The sequence below is a fragment of the Zonotrichia albicollis genome, chromosome 6, assembly GCF_047830755.1.
Source record: "Zonotrichia albicollis isolate bZonAlb1 chromosome 6, bZonAlb1.hap1, whole genome shotgun sequence".
Lineage (NCBI taxonomy): Eukaryota > Metazoa > Chordata > Aves > Passeriformes > Passerellidae > Zonotrichia > Zonotrichia albicollis.
In genome coordinates, this window is record NC_133824.1 from 47,772,132 (window position 1) to 47,791,909 (window position 19,778).

A 19,778-nucleotide genomic window follows, 5' to 3' on the forward strand; every position below is an offset into this window, starting at 1 on the left:
TTTTATTGGTTAATTTGCCCGTCCGTCACCCTCAGCTATTAAAAGGAGCCGCCTATGGCTCCTCCTCCTCAAGCCCCGCCTCCTGAACCGAGTCCTCCAGGAGCATAAAGACGGGCTAGCAGAGCGGCGCCCAGTGCGAGCTCTTTCCCTGGCAGCCAATGGGAAGGAGGGGCCGTGGGGGGCGGCGGGCGGTGATTGGCTGTGGCGAGGGGGCGGGGCCGTGTTTGAACGGCCTGCCGCGCGCGCGCGGCCGTTGGCGCTGTAGCGATGGCGGCGAAGGCGGCCGCGGTGGCGATGGGGTATGCGGAGCTCGCGGCGCGGACCATGGAGCTGCCCTCAGAGGGTGACCGGCGTCTGGCCCAGTTCCTGCGGCAGGTGGACGAGACCGATATGGTGTGGCTGGATGAGATTTACGAGGAGGCAGTCAAGATGTTTGTCAGGTACCTGCATACCCCGCTAGGCCCCAGCCTCTACCGGCCGCCCTTCGCGCTGATCCCGCCTTGATCTCCCCTTCCTCTCTAGCAACTACAGCGAGGAGCTCGAGCTGATGCCCAAGACGCCGTCGCAGAAGAAACGGCAGCGGAGGAAGCGGCTGTCGGCCTTACAGGAAGAGCAAGAGTCCGGCAGGAAGCGGTGAGGGGCGGCGGGAGCGGGATGGGGGAGCCCCTGTGGAAAGGGGGAACGCAGGGGGTGTCCTCGGGGCCTGGAGAAGAGAGGGAGCCCGTGCGAGGCTGAACACACCGGCTGCCCAGGCTTCAGGGAAACAATGCCCTCCACGGAGCATGTCCTGGCGATGCTCTGCTTTGTCCAGGTGGAGCTCCCCTTCCTTCATCCCGCTGGTGTTAAAGGTCTGGTCAGACCCTGTGTTTGGGACACTGTCGGCCAAAAAACATTGGATTTCGATTCTCTCGAGAAGTGCTTTTACTGTTGCCTGGTTTTATGTCCCCGTGTTTCTGTCTATTATCTTTCTGCTTAAAGCCATTGCATCCCTTGATTGCTGTCTGTGTTAGCTGCTTTGTGCAGCCCTGTGTCTCCTGGGCCCAGCCCAGGTGTTTTGGCTCCTGCCTGTCTGTGCACAGAAGGACTTGGGGCTGTTCCTGACTCCTGTTCCCATCTCACCCACTGTTCCTGTGATCAGCCTCTCCAGGAGGAGGAACGGCAGCAGCAGACCTTCTGTGCGATCTCCTCAGCAACTCAAGAACAAAGCAAACCTGGAACTCAGCAGGGCCGAGGACAAGGAAGACTCTCCACCGCAGCGTGTGACACGGGCCCGGGCTGCAGCCTCTGCCATAAGCGCCAAGGTGGTTCCTGAGACCCCTACTGCCCTGCAGGCAGCAGGGAAGGATGGCTGTGTGGAAGCTGACCTCGTTGGTGCTGCAGTGCCTCTCCAGAGGAGCAGGGCAAAGCCGGCAGAGCTGCTCCCCACGAGCTCAGGGAGCCACTCTCCCGAGGAACACGGCGCTCCCAAATCACCAGTGGTGCCCACAACCCCTGAGCTGGTGGTGCTCTGTACTCCCGAGCCACAGCCAGGCAGGGCAGCCAATGTCACCATCATCCTGAGCCCAGGGACAGGGCTGAAGGAGGGGGATGGCTCCCCATGGGACCACAGCCAGGCTCAGGAGCCCTCACAGCCCCAGAGGAGCAGCCCAGGGACTCCGACCGGCTCCAGGCTCAGCCGCCGCTCCGTGCGCCGCAGCCTGATGGGCAAACCCTCCCTGAGCCGCAGGACCTCCCTGGCAGAGAAATACTCCCTGGCCAGCAAGAGGGAGAGCATGATCCGGGCATCCACCGCCAGGGCAGCGGGCAAGAAGAGGGCGACTCAGAGGAGATCCGTGTCCTCCAGCTCTGTGGATGGTGAGGTTCGGTGTCATAGGGGACATTCTGCTTCCTGGGTCTTCAGTGTGGGGTGGCAGCTGATCTTCCAGGGCTGCAATTCCTCATGGAAGGCCTCGCTGGCTTTCTGGAGCCCCCTGTGAGCACTGAAACCCAGAAAACTGAATTTAGCCTTGTAAATCACCTGGGGGATCAGCCTCAGTGTCTCCATTTCAATGTAGCTTTAACCTTTGCTGATTTGCTGTGAGAAGTTGTTGAACCTGGAATCCCAGGATGGTTTGGGTTGGAAGGACGTTAAAGATTACCCAGGTCATTCCAAGCCCCATCTAACCTGGCCTTGGATGCTTCCAGAGATGGGACAGCCACAGCTCCTCTGGTCTGCTGGTCTTCCCATTTCTGTGGGGACAGCTGGCAAAGCTGAGAAGGATTTGGGGAGGCAAAAGGGGTGATGGATTCTCCTAAAGCCCTTCCTCTTCCTGTTTCCTGCAAGGTGAAATTCCCATCAGTTCCTTTCTCCTTAGCTGGATCTGGCTGCTGGTTCTAGAGTTTGTTTGAGAAGGGAATTTTGAGGCTAGACTTTGTAGATTAAATTCTCCCACATTTCTACAGTTGGTGGCAGAGGCAGATTTAGGCTGGGACAGTCTCATCTAATCTGCTGGAATTATTAAACAAAGAAGCTGGAGAGAGACTCTTCATCAGGAACTGGAGTGACAGGACAAGGGGAAATGGCTTCAAACTGAAAAAGGGGGAATTTAGATGGGATATATGGAAAGAATTCCTCTGTTTGAGGGAGGCGAGGTCCTGGCATGTGTTGATGGAGAAACTGTGGCTGCCCCACCCCTGGAAGTGTCCAAGGCCAGGTTGGACAGGGCTTGGAGCTACCTGGGCTAGTGCAGGGTGTCCCTGTTCAAGGCAGGGGGTGGGACTGGATGAGCTTTAAGGTCCCTTCCCACCCCAGCCAGTCTCTGATTGTTGATTCTGTGGTCATTCATGACAGGTTCTGGCTGTGACAGAGCTCCTGAGCTCAGTGCAGCAGGGCCAGCTGGAATGCTGGCTTGGGAAGCAGCATTCCCACTGTAAATAAGGCTGGCTCTAACTGCTCTGGATGTCCAGTCAGGTCCCTGCACATAAGCCCAAGGCCCATTAATGCCAGCTCGTGGAATATCACCCCGAACTCATCCATAATTGAAAACTGCTTTCCTGCACTGGAGCTGCTGGCCGTGTTCCTGCAGTGCCCCACCCTGCCCCAGGGCAAGACAAACCCTTCTGCAGTGTCTGGAGCTCCTTGTCCCTCCAGATCCTTGGCTGCAGCCCAGCCTTACAGCTCAGGTGTGTTTTTTCCTCTCCCACAGCCTCCAGCTCCATAAGTGTGCCAGAGGATGAGGAAACCGTTGTCAAAACTGGGTGAGAATGCTTTCAGTTATTTGTTTATTTATTTATCTATCCTCACTATCCTGCTTGCAGAACTTTTTTACTGCCATTCTTGGTGTAAAATCCAAGTGGCTTCCCAGTTTCCTCAGTTTTGCTAAGCACAGCCCCTTTTGTCCTTCTTTTTTTATTCTAGGCCTCCTCCTGGACCCTCCACCCCCTCCAAGCTGGTAAGACTTGGGCAGGGATGAAAAGTATTTGTGCCTCTATGGATTTGGTAGAAAAATGTGTGGAATTACAGCTTGTTGGGAAATTTGGGAGCTGTGACTGTGGGTTGTCAGACTTTGTAACCTGTCCCCATGGCAGTGAGTGAGGAAGGCACAGAGCATCTGGCTTACAGTGCAGGAGCCCATCTGAGCCTCTGTGGTTCTGGTATTCAGACTAGGGAAAGTCTTAATCACAACATTTCAGAACCAGTAAAACCAAAACCAGCAAAGCTTTCTTTGGGAAATCAGCACATGGCTTTGGGTGCAGATGTTCTGTCAGAAGGGTGTTACAGGCTTGGATGCTTGCCAAGACTTTCCTCTGTCATTTTCCTAAATCTGTTGCAATTGTTGCACACCACCCTGAGCCTGACCTCAGGGTTGAGTCCTGCTTGGTTCTTCCTTCTTAACCTCTTGCTAGAGATCATTGTGTGAAGATTCAGTCCCCAGTCTTTACAGATTAAAAAAACTAATAGTTCAGGGAAGTTTGGTCCAGCTGGTGTCATGGTTTGCACACTGTATTTTTAAAGCTTCTTTTGAGCTTTTGGTCAATCCTGCAGGTAATTCAGCACTTGTTAGTTTGGACTCACATGGAAATTTGTGAATATTACTGAGGTCAAAACCTTTTTCTCCACAATCCTCACTGAGGAAGTAATGCTGGGATCATGTCAGTGTTTAGTCCAGAATAAGTTTCAATGAGCAGACCCTGAATTAATGGAGCAGAGCAGTGACCTGAAGTGCTTGTGAAAACAAGGACAGCTGTTATGGGTGTGCAGAAACTCCAAGTCAGTTTTTCTAGGCCCTGCAGAAGCAATTGGGGAGGATGGATTCTCCATCAATCCCTTCTCTTCCCAGTGCAGCACTGTGAAGTGCTGACCAGGAGGCAATGCTGGTGCTGCTAGGAGAGAGCAATTCCAGAACCACAGCCCATTATCCCAGCAGAGCCTAAGTGCAGCACTGGGTGTCCCATAACAGATAAATCATGGAAATGAGCCATTTGCCTGCTGTCTCCAGGCTCCCCACTCATCCCTGCTCAGGGATATGGGCATGCTGGCTCTGGCCAGAGCTCCAGCAGCACAGATTTACAGCTTGGAAGGCTCCTGCCCTTAATAGTTGATGAGCTGGTTGAGTTTAAGCAGTGCAGATGCTCGTGTTGATGTTCCTGCCTCTCCTGGTGATGCAGCATCCAGGGCTTTGCCAGAAGCTGGGTTGGCATTCCCTGGTAATGCCACTGTCTGTACCCGTGTCAGAGCCACCCCACAGTCTGAACCAGGAACAGTTTCCATGTGTGATTGTCCTGAAACCTCTTTGCTTTTCCCACAGGAATTCCAAAACCCTCGGATGTCCCTTCGCTCCCACACAGTCAGCAAACACGGGCAGCCCCAGGAGCAGAACAGCAGTGGTAATTCCAGAGGGTTTGGGGGCAGCACTTTGGGAAGTTATCATTTTGAGAGGCTGGCTGGGAAGCTGGAAAGATTGACTGGTTAATTTGAGAGCTTACTTTGAAAGATTAATTAATGTTTGATGAGCAGGGATTTGTTTCAGACAATTAGCAGCGAGAAAACTCTGTGCTGGAGTTATTTCCATCCTGGCAAGCACATGCAGATGGTTGTAATGAGGCTGGAGGGTTGTGGGAGGCCCAGCTGAGCTCTGTTGCTGAAGCTGTGCAGAACCCAGACAGCTTTGGGCAGCTCTGCTTTGTCTGGAGTTTCCAGGGGGGATCGGTGCCATGTGAGCCAGGTCCTGCTGTGCCCACTCCTGCAGGTGGTTTTGCTGTTCAGAGAGCTGCTACATCCCTTCTCTGCTGTCAAACCTGTGCTGGGGGGATTTTTCCTGCTAGAACTCACTGTGTACTTGTTCTCTTTCAGAAAACAACTTAAATAAGAATGGGGGAACCCTGGAGCCACCCCAGAGTGCCAGGTATGTCCTAGTTGGAAGTGTTTCAGGCAGGCTGTGGCCCTGGTCCAAACAGGTTCAGTGCTGGGGTGTTGTTCACTGGCTTTCAGTATTTGTGAAACTTCTGCAAATAAGTTTTTCCTGCCTCCATGATTGTATGATTTAATTTTTATTTTCTATTGCATTAGGATTTTATTTATTGGCTAACTGTGCATGCATGATCTTAGAATTACAGACTGATTTGGGTTTGAAGGGACATTAAAGCTCATCCAGTGCCACCCTCTGCCCTAGGCAGGGACACCTTCAGCTATCCCAGGTTGCTCCAAGCCCCATCCAACCTGGCCATGGACACTTCCAGGCATGGGGCAGCCACAGCTCCCCTGGGCACCCTGTGCCAGGGCCTGCCCACACTGGCATCTCTCTTAAGGCCAGGATAGCTCATGGCCCTTTCCAGCCCTGACTTGGAGGTGTGAGGAGGGTTTGCCTGGTGTGTCTCACAGCCTGTGCTGTCTCACAGGAGGAAGCCAAGCTACAAGAGAGCCGTGGATGAGCGCTACGACCACCAGCAGGCAGAGGAGGGAGGGCTGTCTCCTCTGAGAAAAAAGACTCCATCCCCAGTCCTCCCAGCCAGCAAGGTGAGATCCTTGTAACCCTGGAATGCCTGACCAAGACCCTTTTTTACCCAGCCCCACTCACACTTTGTTGTTCCTCCCCCAGGTGGCGCGTCCGTTCAAAACGTTCCTGCACACTGTGCAGAAGAACCAGCTCCTCATGACACCCAGCTCTGTGGGGAGGAATGGAGTCATAAAATCCTTCATCAGGTACAACACCCCTCTCCAGGCTGATCCCAAGGTAAGAGGAGGCTCTGCTCTAAGCCAGTACACGGTGGTTTCATTAAGTGCCTAACTTAAAGCACAGCTATGAGAGGAGGTTTGCAGCCCATTTGAAACTGAGTGATTTGAAAGGCTCTGTTTACATTTAAATAAATAAAATTGTGGTTAGTCAGCTTACTGAAGAATTCCAGTTTGCACTCCAAGCTTTATTCCTGCATCATTCTCCCAAGCTATTGGCAAGTAGCAGTCAGAGATGAAAACTGGGAAACAGAAATCAAGTGGATTGTGAATGTTGAGTTGTATTGATAACTGAAGCCAGGTCTCCTTTTCTTAGTCTGGCCTGATCCCAGGTCTCCTTTCTAGGACTTCTCTCATGAGTGAGATTGAGCAAATACCTCTTAAATTCAGACCTTGGAGGTTTTCCAGACCCTTGAGGCAGGAGGAAACATGAAGCTGTCCTGGATGTGGGGCCAGTCAGACAACTGCTGGTGTCCAGATGGAGCAGGCATCAGTGTCGCTGATGGATCCTGTTGGGACCAGCAGCACATCTTGGCTGGCTGCAGGCAGGTGCTCCTGCACTACCCCAGGGAGCTTTCCAAGGCCCTGGTTTTCCAAGGCAGGAGCAGTTTGGGAGGGAGGGATTTGAGAGCTGGTTCTAGACAAGGGTGCAGCCTCCTGGATTCACTGAGAGCCGCTCTGGAAGCCGTGTGCCAAGCAGGAATTGCTCATGCACCTGATACCCAACAACTCACCTGCAAAGTAGGCAGCTCTGGGGCTGCTTTCCCCTTGCAGGAGAGCTGAGAGGGAGAAAGAGGGGGGAAATATGCAGGAATTGGTATTCCTGCATCTAGCAGCCTGATGGCAGAGCTTCCTAGAGCTCTGCTCAGAGGCTGGCTGTGCTCCAGCAGGTCAGGGAAGGCCACTGGGAAGCAGTGAAAGATTCCAGCTTCAATCTTACTGGGCCCCTGCTGATGTTAGTGTCAGTACTACAAAGGAGTTAATAGGATGAGAAAAGAGTCTTGTGGCTAGAGAGTGCTTCCTCTGCTGCTGTCAGTTCGTGGAATGATTTAGGTTTCATTCCAGTGCAAGCAGTTCCCCCTCGGGAGATTTTCCATGTGGGAGCTAAACATAACTAAATAGCAGCAGAGCAGTAAGATATAATTGTTAGTTTTATATTAACCAGTTTGGATGCTGACAGCACCAAGCATTTACAGCATGGAGCCCAGTGTAAGGATTCCCATGGATAATGCCTGTGCTGATCTGTGGGTCTGTGCTGAGACCAGGCCTGCTTGGGCATGGAGTGGGTTGATGTCAGTCCATTTGCTATGGTTGTAGTGGTGGCTGGATCTCGCTCCCCTGGCTGCCAGCATGCCTGGGCTGGGTCAGGAGAATGAGGAGCAAGCCCCTGGTTCTGGCTGCATGCCAGAGCAGGCTGGGAGCTCTGAAGTGCTGGTGGTTCACCCCCAGAGCGAGCCTGGTGGGAGGTGCAGGCGCCAGCGGGAGCTCAAGGTGTTTCCTGGAGCTCCATCTGTCCCCGCGCTCGCCGCAGGGAGCGGGAGCCGTGCCAGCCATTAGCGCTGCTTGGTGGCTCCTTTGCACCAAAAGAAAGCACGGGGCTGCCTGCCTGCAGTCCCTGAGGATGCTGCCTGGGCTTCCAGAGCTGTGTGTGCTCCTGTTCTAACATTCCAGCTTCTCCTCTTGCTCCCTGAGATTCACACCAGTGTTTTCTTTGCCTTTGTCCATTCATGACCAGGTCACAGGCTGCCTGAGCTCTGCTCCAGGCTGTCACCATCCCATATTCCTGCCTGCAGCTCCTGGCTGTCACCTCTGGGCCCTTGCCCAAAGCAGCTGAGGTGGGATAGAGCTCTGGCCGGTGGGTACAATGACATTCAATTCCCCTCAGGAGAAGGAGAGGCAGAAGCTGGAGACTCTGCGGAAGAAGCAAGAAGCTGAGCAGCTGAGAAGGCAAAAGGTGGAGGAGGAGAGGAAACGGCGACTCGGAGAGGCAAAGCTGTGAGTAGATGTGGTCACACTGCTCTTGGCACCTGTAGGTTCCTGTGTCCAGGTGTTTTATCTTGCAGGAACTGTGCAAGCAACAGAAACTCCTGTGGACACAGGCAGTGCTTGTCCTTGGGGTATCCCTGGAGTGCTGATTGTGCCCTTGCTGCCCACTGGTGCAGCTTTTTGTCTTGAGTCCCCACTTTCTGACAGAGCTTAAGCATGGCTGGTGCTTAAATGAATGTGGGATTTGGGCCATTGAATTTCCTGCTGTGTCTCTTTGGCCTTGTGCTGAGCTGGGGGGAGCTGGCCTGGCTGGAGCACGCTGGTGAGCCAGGCTGTGTCCTCAGGAAGCGCGAGGAGCGCCTGCGCAAGGTGCTGCAAGCCCGGGAGCGGGCGGAGGAGATGGAGAAGGAGAGGAAGAGGAAGATTGAGCAGAAGATTGCGCTCTTTGATGAGAAGAGCGAGAAGGTAAAGCCCCTGCAGAGCTTATGTGGGACAATCAGTAGCCACTGAGGCAGTTGGCACCACAGAAATGTGCTCTCTGGAAAGAGGGGCACGGAGGCTGCTTAGATTCCAGAGGCTGAATCAAAGAGTAGTTGAATAAAGAACGTTCCAGAGCCCCTATGATTCTAGGGATAGCCTTTCTCTGACTACAGCAAATGGCAGCTGAACTCCTGTTTTTCCATAATCAGGAATCTAAATGGGCTTTATTAATGCTCTGGTAGATGGGAGAAGGACTTGCAGTAGATAAAGGTGGCCTAATGGCCCCAAGGCTTTATTTGCTGCTTTTCCCAGCTGACTAATAGCTAGCTGGACAGGGGAAAGCAAACATCCTTCCTCCAGAGCCTTCCTCAGATCCCAGACTTCCAGGCAATTTGTGCAGGGGCCTAGTGATCATCTGTCTGCTTTAATTATCCCCAGCTGCCTGTCTGGTTGCATGGCTCTGAGGTTATATTCCAGTGGTCAGCTCTTCCTGGGAAGGTGCAAAACAAGGTCATTGCCCTAAATATGACCTTTTTAAAACAGACCACAACAGGAGCACAAGCACAAGTCCTTGGTTGCTGAGGGAAAAGGAGGGAGGGTTTGCCCTGTGAGGGGTCCTGCTGTGCCATCCTACCTGAGACTGGGTCTGTGTGTGCTCCAGGCGAGGGAAGAAAGGCTGGCAGAGGAGAAGATCAAGAAGAGAGTGGCTGCCAGGAAAATGGAGGAAGCTGAGGCCCGGCGCAGACAAGAGGAGGAGGCCAGGAGACAAAGAGCTCTGCAGCAGGTCTGTGTGTCTGTGTGTGTGTCTGTTGTGTGGGCCTGTTCTGTCCCACAGGCAGAACTGGACAGGGCATCTACCTGCCTTGGGCACTGGGAATTTACCCCCAGGATGTTTCCCTGCTGTGTAGGGATGGGAATTTGGGTCAAGTGAGAGGTTCCTGGTGCTTCCCCTGGAGCCTGCTCCTGCCAGGTGAGTGACTCCTGCCTGTGCTTCCAGGAGGAGGAGCGGCGGCGCAGGGAGCTGATGCAGAGGAGGAGGGAAGAGGAGCAGGAGCGTGCCCGGAGGATCGCTGAGCAGAGGCAGGCGGAACTGGAGCGCGAGAGACAGCTGGCTGCAGAGAGAGAGCTGGAGAGGAAGAGGGAGCAGGAGCGGATCCAGGCAGAAAAGTAAGGCAAAATCCCCATTTATGTACCGAATTCTGGGACGGGGTTGAAACGCAGCCAGAGCAGAGGGCAGCGGTGGAAGGCTGGAGCAGCAGGGAGCTGCAGTGACCTGGCAGCACAGCTCTGGGCTGCTGCTGGTGCTGAGCTGCCAAGGAGGAACTCTGGGCTCAGGGATGTCAGGGGTGTGGTGGGGAGTGCCTGAAGAGCTGTAAGCCAGGGAGGGCCCTGGTGTGGCTCTGGGAGTGAGGGCCTGTGCTGTGCTTCCCAGGCTCAGGGAGCAGCAGGAGAGGGCTGCCCGCCTGCAGAAGGAAGAAGCGGCTGCTAAGGAGCGACTGCGGATGGAAATGGAGAAGAAGGAGGTGAGTGATTGATTTCTGGGAAGGGATGGAGCCACACAGTCTGGCCTCAGCAGCTGTTGCTGTTGGAGCAGCTCAGCTGGGATGCTGTGGGCAGCCCTGAAGACCTACTGGGACACTTCTGAGCAGGAAGTCAGACCTGTGTGGCACGGTTACGGTACCATGGGGAGACTTGGCCTCTAAATTTACTGTTTACTAGTCTAGAAGGAGGCCAGGATCAGTAGCACAGACTTCTGCAGGTGGTCAGCTGGTTTCTGGTTTTTATAGCCCCAAGATAAAGTCAGCAGCAAGTTTTCCAGTGTGGGAGGCCCTGGCTTTGTCAGGGAAAGGCAGCTGATGCTCTGGCAGGGGGTCAGTGTGTTTGTGCCCTTCTGAGGAAGCTGCACCATGTCCCAAGTGCTCCTCAGCAGCTCGAGGAACTGCTGTATTGGGGTGCTTGGATATTTTGCCTGCCACAAAGATGGGTGGCTGGGTTGGCAGTGTAGTCCCTAAGGGTAATCCTGTGGGTGTCACCTGGCAGAGGGAACAGAAGATGCTGGCGGAGAAGAAGAGGCAGGAGGAAGAGCAGAAGAAACTGTCAGAGGAGCAAAAGGCCAAAGACAATGCCCGGGCACCACTCCAGGAGAACAAGGAGGTAACTGGGGATGGATCCTTAGGGGTGGCAGCAGAGTTCAGTCCCAGCACTGACCCACTCGAGCTGTTCCACCCTCTGCTTTTATCTGCCTTTGCAATAACACAGGAGTTCTTTAAATCCTGGATATCTAGGGTTGACTGTGCATATTTCAATGACAGAGGGAAGGGAAGCAGGGGTAAGATAGCGAGTGTTGGAGCTGTCTTAAATGCCTCTTAAGTACCGGAAGGACCTCAGGGACAGAAAGTGCTCCAAGTTTTATTTCGGGTCAAATTTGGGAACAGCCACAAGGTGGCAGCAGAGCATGCGGAATGGTGGTGGTTTGGCTCCGGAGGATCCTGCGGGTGTGTGTTCATGTCCTGAGCATCGACAACAAACAGGGGGCTCTTTGCAATGCTCAGAATCTTAATCTTTAAGTGCAGCACCAGTGGGTGGGAGTTCATGTCACTGGACACAAAGCCATGAAGGAGGTCTCTGGTGGGGAAGGACAACTGTGTACAGCTCTCCAGAGACTCACTTACTGAATGAAAATAGAATTCCTGCTGAAAATTTCCAGTTGAAAAAACCTGAAATTTGCAGTTGAAGGTTTTCTCCTGCCCTTACACTTTCTGCCCGTGCAGCTCCCATTAGCATGAGCTCGATTTGGCTGAGCTGGTGGGCAGATTTTCTGTACAGCAATTAGCAGTTTTACATCATTAATGAAGCTCAGAAGTTGAGTTGCAGAGTGTTTAGGGCATGTGACTCTGCTCCAGCGGGTTAAAACCTCCAATTAACCTTGGCTTGGCTGGAGTGGAGCTCTGTTCTATTAGACCCGTTAGATTCATCTACTGCTGTGTGCTCATGGCAAATTAATCAGCCTAATTAAACAGGAGAAGGCCATGCACAGCCATCATTGGGTCACAACTTTGGAACTTGGGTCAAGCTCTCAGGTCCAAACTTGAGACCTGCCAGACTCAGGGTTTGCTCTGAGGTGACAGAGCAGGAGGTGGGGACGAGCTGGTCCTGCTTTAGCTCGGAGCCTGATGATGCTGCTGCACCCAACACCTGTGGAATGTATTTTCCTTCTAGAATTCCCCTGCCTGCAACTCGTATGAGATGACTCCTCAGAGCAGGAAGGAATTCAAGGTGCCTTTGACAAGCTCCAATGACTATGGGATGGACCTGAACAGCGACGACTCGACAGATGATGAGAGCCAGCCACGCAAGCCTGTCCCTGCCTGGGCCACTGGTATGTGGGGGGGGGGGGGGGGGATGTGGGGGGTTCTGTGTGTCCAGGACCCCCAGCAGGCTGTGGGAGCTGCTGTGGGGTTTTGCCCAGCTCCTCCTGCCTGGAGGAGTTTGAAGTACTCCAGCATGAAATGAGTACTGCTGTGTCCAGGACTGGACAGGGTCTTGGAGCAGCCTGGTCTAGAGGAAGGTATTCCTGCCCATGGCTGGGTCTTGGAACTTGGATGAGTTTTAAAATCCCTTCCAACCCAAACCATTCCATGATTCTATGTGGAATGTGGAATCAGGGGCTCCTCCACCACTTGGGGATCTTGTCACAACGTGATGGGGGACAAATGCACAGCTAAGCTGCCTTGGGGTGGTGAGAGATGAGCAGAGCATGGACACACCACATACAACAGCCTACACAGCAATCCCAGTGAACAAAATTAACACAAGCCTCATCTGTTCCTGCAGGGAACCTGCTCAGCCAGGCTGTGGTCCGGCAGTACTACAACCCCCCCGACCTGGATGCGCTGTTTGGGGCCATCCCCAGCCCCAAGCTGGAGGACATCTTCCAGAAGAGGAAACCCCGCTACTTCAAGCGCACCAGCTCGGCCGTGTGGCACTCCCCGCCCTCCGTGGCGGCCAAGCCAGCCCTGGGGCTGCCCTACGGCCTCAAGAAGCCCTGAGATGAGCGCAGGTGTGCAGCAGGTGTGCCCTCCTGTCTCCAGGTGAGGAAGGAGTCACTCTTCACTTTAATATTTAGGTTCTAGCATTGAATAAATGGCAGCTTTTCCTGGGTTCCTGCGCCTCGGTTTGCAGGGCCGGTTTCTGTCAGGCCAAGCCATGAGGTGCTGCCCCAGGAAGTGCCTCTCTCGTACCCTTAGCTTGGAGCTGGCATGGACTCAGACTTTCAGCGGGTGAGGGGTGTCACCTGAAGCTGTGGGATCTCTCCCCTCCTCTGTCACACAGGCCTGGCAGGCCCTGCCATTCCTCAGTTGTGTCTGTGCTGCCCTCGAGGTCAGTGACAGCCAGGGACCACTGCACCAGGGCACAGTCCGGCCTGCTCCACTGCTCTTCTCAGGAAAGTGTTCCCACGTGTGCTCTTCATCTCCTGCAATCCCAAAGGGATTTGTCGCTCTGTCCCCACCTGTGTGGCAGTGTCCATCAACTGGGCACGGCTGACGTTGGCACAGCTGGGGCAGGGACACCATGAGGGTCTCGGTGACGTTCTGCCAGAGATGACCAAGGCGTGACCATCTCCCCGAGGACCCGCAAGTGTGTGAGCCAGCTCTAGGCCTTGATAGGAGAAACTCTGTAAGGGTTTTGGCAGATATTTTTTTGTTTCTCAGTGAAATTCCATCTGTGAGGCCTGATGGGATTTCAGAGGATGTTTTTAACCTTAATCCCTTTTGTTCACCCTTGGCTGTGGCTCAGCATCAGCTCGTTGTCTCGGCCATTTAGCACTTCCTGTTCAGTGAGCCACTGCTAACCGGACTCTGGCCAACCCAATTTCATTGAACCAAAAATTCCAGATCAGCCTTCCCATTCCAGGAGTGCATGGTGGTTTAGTTATTCCTTCTGCACCCAGCCCAGCCCTGTAAAATCCTTGTAGATACTGTGCTTTGTGTGAGGGGACATGATCCTGTCTGTGTGTCTGTAGCCAACGCACTGTTTGCCAGTAGATATTCTTCAAAACAAAACAAATTAAATGTTGTTTCTAAATTAAATTTAAAAAGTTTTTTATTTTAATACACTGGTGTCTGTATGCTGGGGCTGCTCTGTATGTGCAGATCTGTATGTGTGGAGTGTCTGTGCTCCTAGGGTTGCTCTGTAGATCCAGGTCTGGCTATTGCTGTCTGTACCCATGGAGTGCCTGTGTTTCCATTGGCTGTCCTGTGCATCCAAGTCTGTATCCCTGCGACCGCGATTTCTTGTACAAAAGCTTCTGAATTGGCCAAAAACTGTCGGATAAAGTGAGTTTTGTCATCTCTGGGCTCCTCTCAGCTTTTTGTTACAGAAATTGAGGGTTTGGAGTCTGTCTCTTGTGCTGATTCCTTGAGGCAAGAATGTCCTATCTGGGGAGAACTGATCTCCTATGGAAGATCTTAGTCCCTGTGGGTTCCCCAGCACTTTGTAGCATCTGTGGAAGCTTTTGATTTTTAAGGCTGATTTTTAGAGGCTGATTTTTAAAGTTTGGGGCCCTTGTGGCTGTGGGTCCATTGGGGACATTGCTCAGTGCCCAGCCCCTGTCCCTGTGCTGTCAGCCCAGCTGCAGGTGGGACCCCACTGTGTGCAGGGCCAGCTCCCACCCCCCAGGCACAGACAAAGACACAACACCCAATTCAACTCACACATAATTTATTAGTGACAAAGGGGCTGTCTCCAGGCACAAGGGAATGTCACCAGGGTGAGGGGATGACACTGTGTCACTGGGCTGGGGAAGCAGTGGGGAAGGGGGGGGTTTGAACAACATGGTGCGACAAGGACATCCTTGTGAGGACACTCTTGTTGGGAAGGTCACACAGATTGCCCTCATGTACGTGCAGGGACTCAGAGGGCCCAGGTGTGTCCCCAGAGGTGTAAGAGGCCCCGGTGTGGCACGTCCCTGTCCCTGATCCTACCCGCGCTCGCAGATGAGCTCCACCACGCTGTGCTCCATGGGGACGGGGTCGAGGCAGCGGTGGGCGGCGCTGGCGGCCACCTCGTCCAGCAGCCCCTGCACCACGCGCTCGTCGGAGGCGAAGCGCCACAGGTAGAGTTGCAGGTAGTGCCCGTCCACCTGCACCTGCTGCAGCCCAAAGCGCCCCAGCGTGCGCAGCCGCACGCACTCCAGCAGCGTCTTCAGGCTGATCTTGATGATCCCCGTCAGCACCGACACCTGGGGCAGGGGACAGCAGGGACACGTGGCACGTGGGCACAGGGATGGTGTCCGTATGGCATGTTGGGCCCTTGTCCTGGCTGCCACTCCCCAGGGCACTCCTGAGCATGGGGACGTGTGGCACATGGACACCCTTGGCCTGGTCGCTGCACTGATCCCACAGTGATCCCTTTCCTCCCCACAGAGTCCTAGGGCAGGGAACACTGGGGACATCCTTGTCCTGGACATGAGCTCCCAGCAACTCGCTGAGCCCTGACACCAGGGGCATGTGCCAGTGGGAAGGTGGGCACTCTGGGACCTCTGGGGATGTTTAGGGACATGGTGGTGTCCCCATGACCTCACCTTGTTGAACTCAACAGGGCTGAAGATGTCAATGCGCTCAGAGAAAAGCTTCTGGATGTTGCTGAGCAGGTGGGTGTCCATGGGGGCACTGAGGACATGGACACAGGGACAGTCAGGGACTTGACAGAGCCAGGGATGTGGGGACAGGGACACAGGGACTGTTAGGGGCCATGGAGAGGGTCAGAGGATGCAGGGATGCTTTTGGGAACAAAGGCAGGGGAACGTGAGGATGGTCCCAGGACATGGGGACACAGGGATGATGGGGATCACCAGGGGATTCTGGGACAGTTGTAAGAACACAGGGATTGTTGGGACAAACAGGGATTTTGATTAGGACAGTCTGGGGATATGGGGACAGCTAAGGCTGTCAAGACAGCCTGGGACAGTCTGGGATCATGAAGAGGGTGACAGGGGACATGCAGTGGATACTAAAGGAGTGACAGGGAGCCCAGGGGTGCCTGGGTGGCCCAGGGGTGGCGGGGCTGACCTGGGGGTGTAGCTGGGGGCATAGCGGCCGGGTGCCCGCGAGCTGCTGTAGACGGAGAAGGCGCGCCGACTGGAATCGCTGCTCTGTGCCCGCCTCACCCCCTCCTCGAAGAGCTGCCCCACCTGTGGGTGGCACCACACCCTCAGCACCCACGACCCCCTCCTGGGACTCCCCAAACCACCCAGCATCCTTCCAAGTCTTTGCGAGCCTCCCACACCCTTCCAGAATCCCCAAAGGGCTGCACAGGGACCTTGGGCAGCCCCCTCAGCCGGGTGTCGGCCGACCTGCACGTCGATGGCGGTGATGTCCTCCACCACGCGCTTCATGACGGCGCGCACGTTGCGCGGCTCCACGGTGCCCAGCCAGTCGCGCGTCTCGACGCTCTTGCGCAGCATCTGCGCCACGGCTGCGCCCTGCACCTGCACGTAGTGATCCAGCAGCCGCTGCGCCGCCGCCCGCGCCTCCGCACACAGCGCCGGCCCCGGCGTCACCGCCGGCCCCGAGTCCTGAGGACACACACAGGCAGCGTCAGCCCCGCGCCTCCTCCGCTGCACTGCCACCGCTGGCGACAGGAGGGGCATGGGGACAGGTGGAGATGCTGCCCTCCCTGTGAGTCTACATCTGATGTGCTGGGAGCACAGGGACATTGGAGACAGATGGGACGCTCTGCCTTGAAGCAGCATCACTGCCCCTCTTACAGGTCCTTGGGGCTTCAGGGGCTCCTGAGGCCATGCAGAACCCCCCTGAAAATCCCTCGGGGACATGCAGGATCCCCTTAGGGCCATTTAGAGGCTCACCTGGGGCGGGAACTGCTCATCAGTGAGGGTGAGGATGTAGCTGATGGTGGAGTTCTCGTAGTCCAGGCAGAGACGGGCGAGGAGCAGCAGCAGGGCCGGGGGGGCAGCGGGAGCTCCCCTCTCAGCCGGGCCATCAGCGAAGCCACGGGCGGTGCGGCACAGCCAGCGCACAAAGGCCACCACCAGTCCCTCACGCACTGCTGTCACACAGAACTCTCCCTGTGCCACAAATGGGGGGCAGGTCACACCCCAAAACTGGCCTGTATGGGCTCCAAACCACCCTGTATGACCCCCAACCTACCCTGTGCCACCAACAGATTGCTCCAGTGACCCCAAAATGCCCCTAGCCCCCTCAGCCTGTTCCCCCAGAGCACCCCACCCCGTGTTACCTCACCTTGAAGTAGGGCAGGCTGGCGAAGGCGACGTCCCTGGCGGTGAAGAGCTGCACGTAGGCCAGCACGGCCTTGAGCTGGCCCAGCACGGAGGCAGCCAGCGTGGCCAGCAGGTCGGGCAGGCCGGGCCCCTCCTTGCCAGGGGGCCGAGGGGCAGCCAGCGCCTGGCGCACGTCACCCAGGCAGCCCAGGAAGAAGGTCTGCAAGGCACGCAGGTAGCGGTCAACGCGCTCGCGGGCGGCCCGGGCCACCAGCGCGGCGGCGGCGTCTGCGCCCTCGGGCAGCAGCTCCAGCAGCGCGCGCAGCCGGCGGTGGAAGCGGTCGAGCGCCCGCACCAGCAGGGAGGTGTCGCCCAGGCCGCGCTCCAGCGACAGCCGCCGCTCCAGCAGCGCGAAGTAGCGGGTGGCCAGCGCGGCGGCGAAGGGCTCCAGGCGCCCCGTGTCCCCGCCGAAGAGCGCGCGGTACGAGCCGGCCAGCTGGCACAGCGTGCCCACGAAGGCTGAGCTGCCGCGGTCCACGAAGTCCAGGATGTCGGAGGCGGGCGGCAGCGGCGTGGTGGCCGTGCCCGAGAGGTCGGCCGCGGGCAGCTCGGCCTCCAGCGCCGCCAGCTCGGCCTCGAGGCGCGCGCCCGCCTGGCTCAGGAACTCCTCGCTCAGCTCCTCGGCCGGCTCCTCCAGCTGCAGCAGCATCTCCACGCACTCGGTGAGTTCCTTGGGGTCCAGCGTCTCCTCCCTGGTGGCCGATGGCAGAAAACAGGGAACAAGCAATAGGAGTGATCAGCAGGCTCTGGAATGAGCACCCCCAAACCCGCGTTTCCCAGCGCTGCCCTCAGCAGGCTCTGGGTGAACGCACCGGAGGCGTGTGCGCAGGCGCTGGGCCAGCTCGGCCATGATGGCGTGGCTCTCGTCCTCGATGGCGCGGAAGGAGGGCAGGTGCCGGTAGTGGCGCAGCACGGCGCGGGCACGGGCGTGGCAGCGCAGGGCCCGCGCCGGCTCCGTGCCCGCCCAGCGCCGCAGCCGCCCCGGCACCTCCACCAGCGCCTGCAGCTTCCGCAGCAGCGCCTGCACCCCTGCAGGGACACGGTGTCAGTGGCGGGCACACAGCGGCATGAGGCACAGCTGTGGGACCACCTGCTGGATCTCTACCCCACAGATCTGCCCCTCTGCCCCACACGATTCACCCCAATAAATGTGCCCCCGCGCGGCCCTGCTCCGTACCGGCCAGCTGGGCGCCGCGGCGGTGCCGGTCCTGCAGCGCGGCGCTGACGCGGGCGCTCGAGGCGCTGATGGCCGCCATGTTGGCCGCCAGGTCGTCCATCTCTGCCTCCATGTGCCGGAAATCCACCTTCATCTTCCGGATGGTGTCTGGGGGACACGAGCCAAGTGCCAGGTCCCTCGGCTGCCCAGGACCCCCCCAGCCCACCCAGGATTAACACAGCACAGCCATAACCCCCAGAGAAAGCTGGTTACTGCAGGTCACTGGTCTCCAGAGTGAAGCACCACACGCCCCAGTGCTGCCACAAGGATCATCCCCAAATCCCCATTTCCCATTGCTGCCATCAGCAGATTTCAGAGGGAACACCCCCAAACTCCCATTTCCCAGTGCTGCCACCAGCAGATTTCAGAGGGAACACCTCCAAATCCCCATTTGCCATTCCTGCCATCAGCAGATTTCAGAGTGAGCATCCCCAAATCCCCATTTGCCATTCCTGCCATCAGCAGATTTCAGAGGGAGCATCCCCAAATCCCCATTTCCCATTACTGCCATCACTAGGCTCCAGAGGGAACAGCTCACCAGTGGCGGAGATGAACTTGTTGTAGTTCTCATACAGCAGGGTCTGCATGTCGCTGTCCAGGGCGCGGATCTCCCGGCTCAGTGCGGCCTCGCGGGCCAGGAGCTGCCCCAGGGGACACTCACTGCGCACCTGAGGGGACAATGGATACACATCTGCCCCCACTGCCCCCTCCGGAGCCCCCTAATTGAGATCAACTGCCCTCCATAGTACATCTGAGACCCTCAGCTTCCCTGCAGGATCCCTGACTGTCCCCCTGGATTCCTCCCCGGATATGGAAGTGTTCCCCAGGAGCCTCCCCTGCCCTGCTAACTGCCCCGATCCAGCTGCTGCCGAGCACCTCAGCACCATTCCCGCACGGAATCGGTGTCCCCAGAGAAGCAGATCCATAAGGTGCTCGAACAGGCCCTTTATGGGATCCCCTCAAGATTCTCGGGCCCCGAAGGTTCTGGGGGCCCTGCGGTTCCCCCCCGCCAAGGTCGGGGCCACCCATCGAGATCCCTCGTGACGTGGTCCCGCGGGGACCTCCCCGGGCCTCTAGGAGCCGTCGCCAAGGTGGCGGTGGTGGTGCCCGCGGGAGGGGTCTCCGTGCCCACCTTGGTCATGAACACCTCCGGGTCGAAGTGGGGCCCGTTGATGTCGGTGGGGTCCGGGGGCGCCTCGGCCGCCTCGGCAGTGGACGGGCCATAGTAGCGCTGGAGCGGCCCGTGGGGACGCCGCCACCCGCCGCCCCCGGTGCTGCCGCCGGTGGCCTCGGGGCTGCCCGCGGCCCCGCTCCCGGCCCCGCTCCCCGCTGTCGCCGCCGCCATCGCGCCGCCGCTTCCGCCCCAGCAGCCACTTCCGCCTGTCCCTTACGCCACTTCCGATGCGACACCCGGTTGCCATGGTGACGGGACAGCGGGGCCGGACATGGCGGGGCCCTTTACCGAGGCCTGGGGCGACTGCCACGGGGATGGAGCCGGCGCCGCCCGCGTCCTGCTGCGCCATGGGGACAGGACTGACGTGAGGCCTCAGACATGGGTGGAGACACCGACCCGGGGCCCGTGACTC

The 19,778-nt window shown here is 56.9% G+C and overlaps 2 protein-coding genes across 4 annotated transcripts; one reads left to right on the top strand and one right to left on the bottom strand.

Annotated features, from left to right (window-relative positions):
- The first annotated feature begins 211 nt into the window (after nucleotides 1-211).
- INCENP (inner centromere protein) lies at nucleotides 212-13,789 on the top strand. Of its 2 annotated transcripts, XM_074543548.1 has the most exons (18): nucleotides 212-440; nucleotides 523-633; nucleotides 1,139-1,854; nucleotides 3,186-3,237; nucleotides 3,398-3,431; nucleotides 4,788-4,866; nucleotides 5,333-5,384; nucleotides 5,878-5,995; nucleotides 6,078-6,212; nucleotides 8,097-8,206; nucleotides 8,542-8,662; nucleotides 9,339-9,461; nucleotides 9,675-9,844; nucleotides 10,110-10,200; nucleotides 10,718-10,831; nucleotides 11,897-12,056; nucleotides 12,512-12,768; nucleotides 13,010-13,789. In XM_074543548.1, the coding sequence occupies exons 1-17, from the start codon at nucleotides 268-270 to the stop codon at nucleotides 12,724-12,726; spliced, it is 2,574 nt and encodes an 857-aa protein (XP_074399649.1). In that variant the 5' UTR covers nucleotides 212-267; the 3' UTR covers nucleotides 12,727-12,768; nucleotides 13,010-13,789. The 2 variants fall into 2 exon arrangements, with proteins under 2 accessions (XP_074399649.1, XP_074399648.1); XM_074543547.1 differs by having other exon boundaries at nucleotides 12,512-13,789.
- Nucleotides 13,790-14,381: 592 nt separating this feature from the next.
- Nucleotides 14,382-19,586, bottom strand: VPS51 (VPS51 subunit of GARP complex). 2 transcript variants are annotated; one of them, XM_074543550.1, is made up of 11 exons: nucleotides 19,325-19,586; nucleotides 18,731-18,860; nucleotides 18,154-18,300; nucleotides 17,789-18,005; nucleotides 17,272-17,668; nucleotides 16,939-17,136; nucleotides 16,545-16,763; nucleotides 16,032-16,253; nucleotides 15,748-15,869; nucleotides 15,261-15,348; nucleotides 14,382-14,918 (listed from the first exon to the last, which is right to left on the bottom strand). In XM_074543550.1, exons 1-11 carry the CDS (start codon nucleotides 19,535-19,537, stop codon nucleotides 14,658-14,660), a joined length of 2,214 nt encoding a protein of 737 aa, XP_074399651.1. In that variant the 5' UTR covers nucleotides 19,538-19,586; the 3' UTR covers nucleotides 14,382-14,657. The 2 variants fall into 2 exon arrangements, with proteins under 2 accessions (XP_074399651.1, XP_074399650.1); XM_074543549.1 differs by having other exon boundaries at nucleotides 16,939-17,668.
- Between the last annotated feature and the right edge of the window lie 192 nt (nucleotides 19,587-19,778).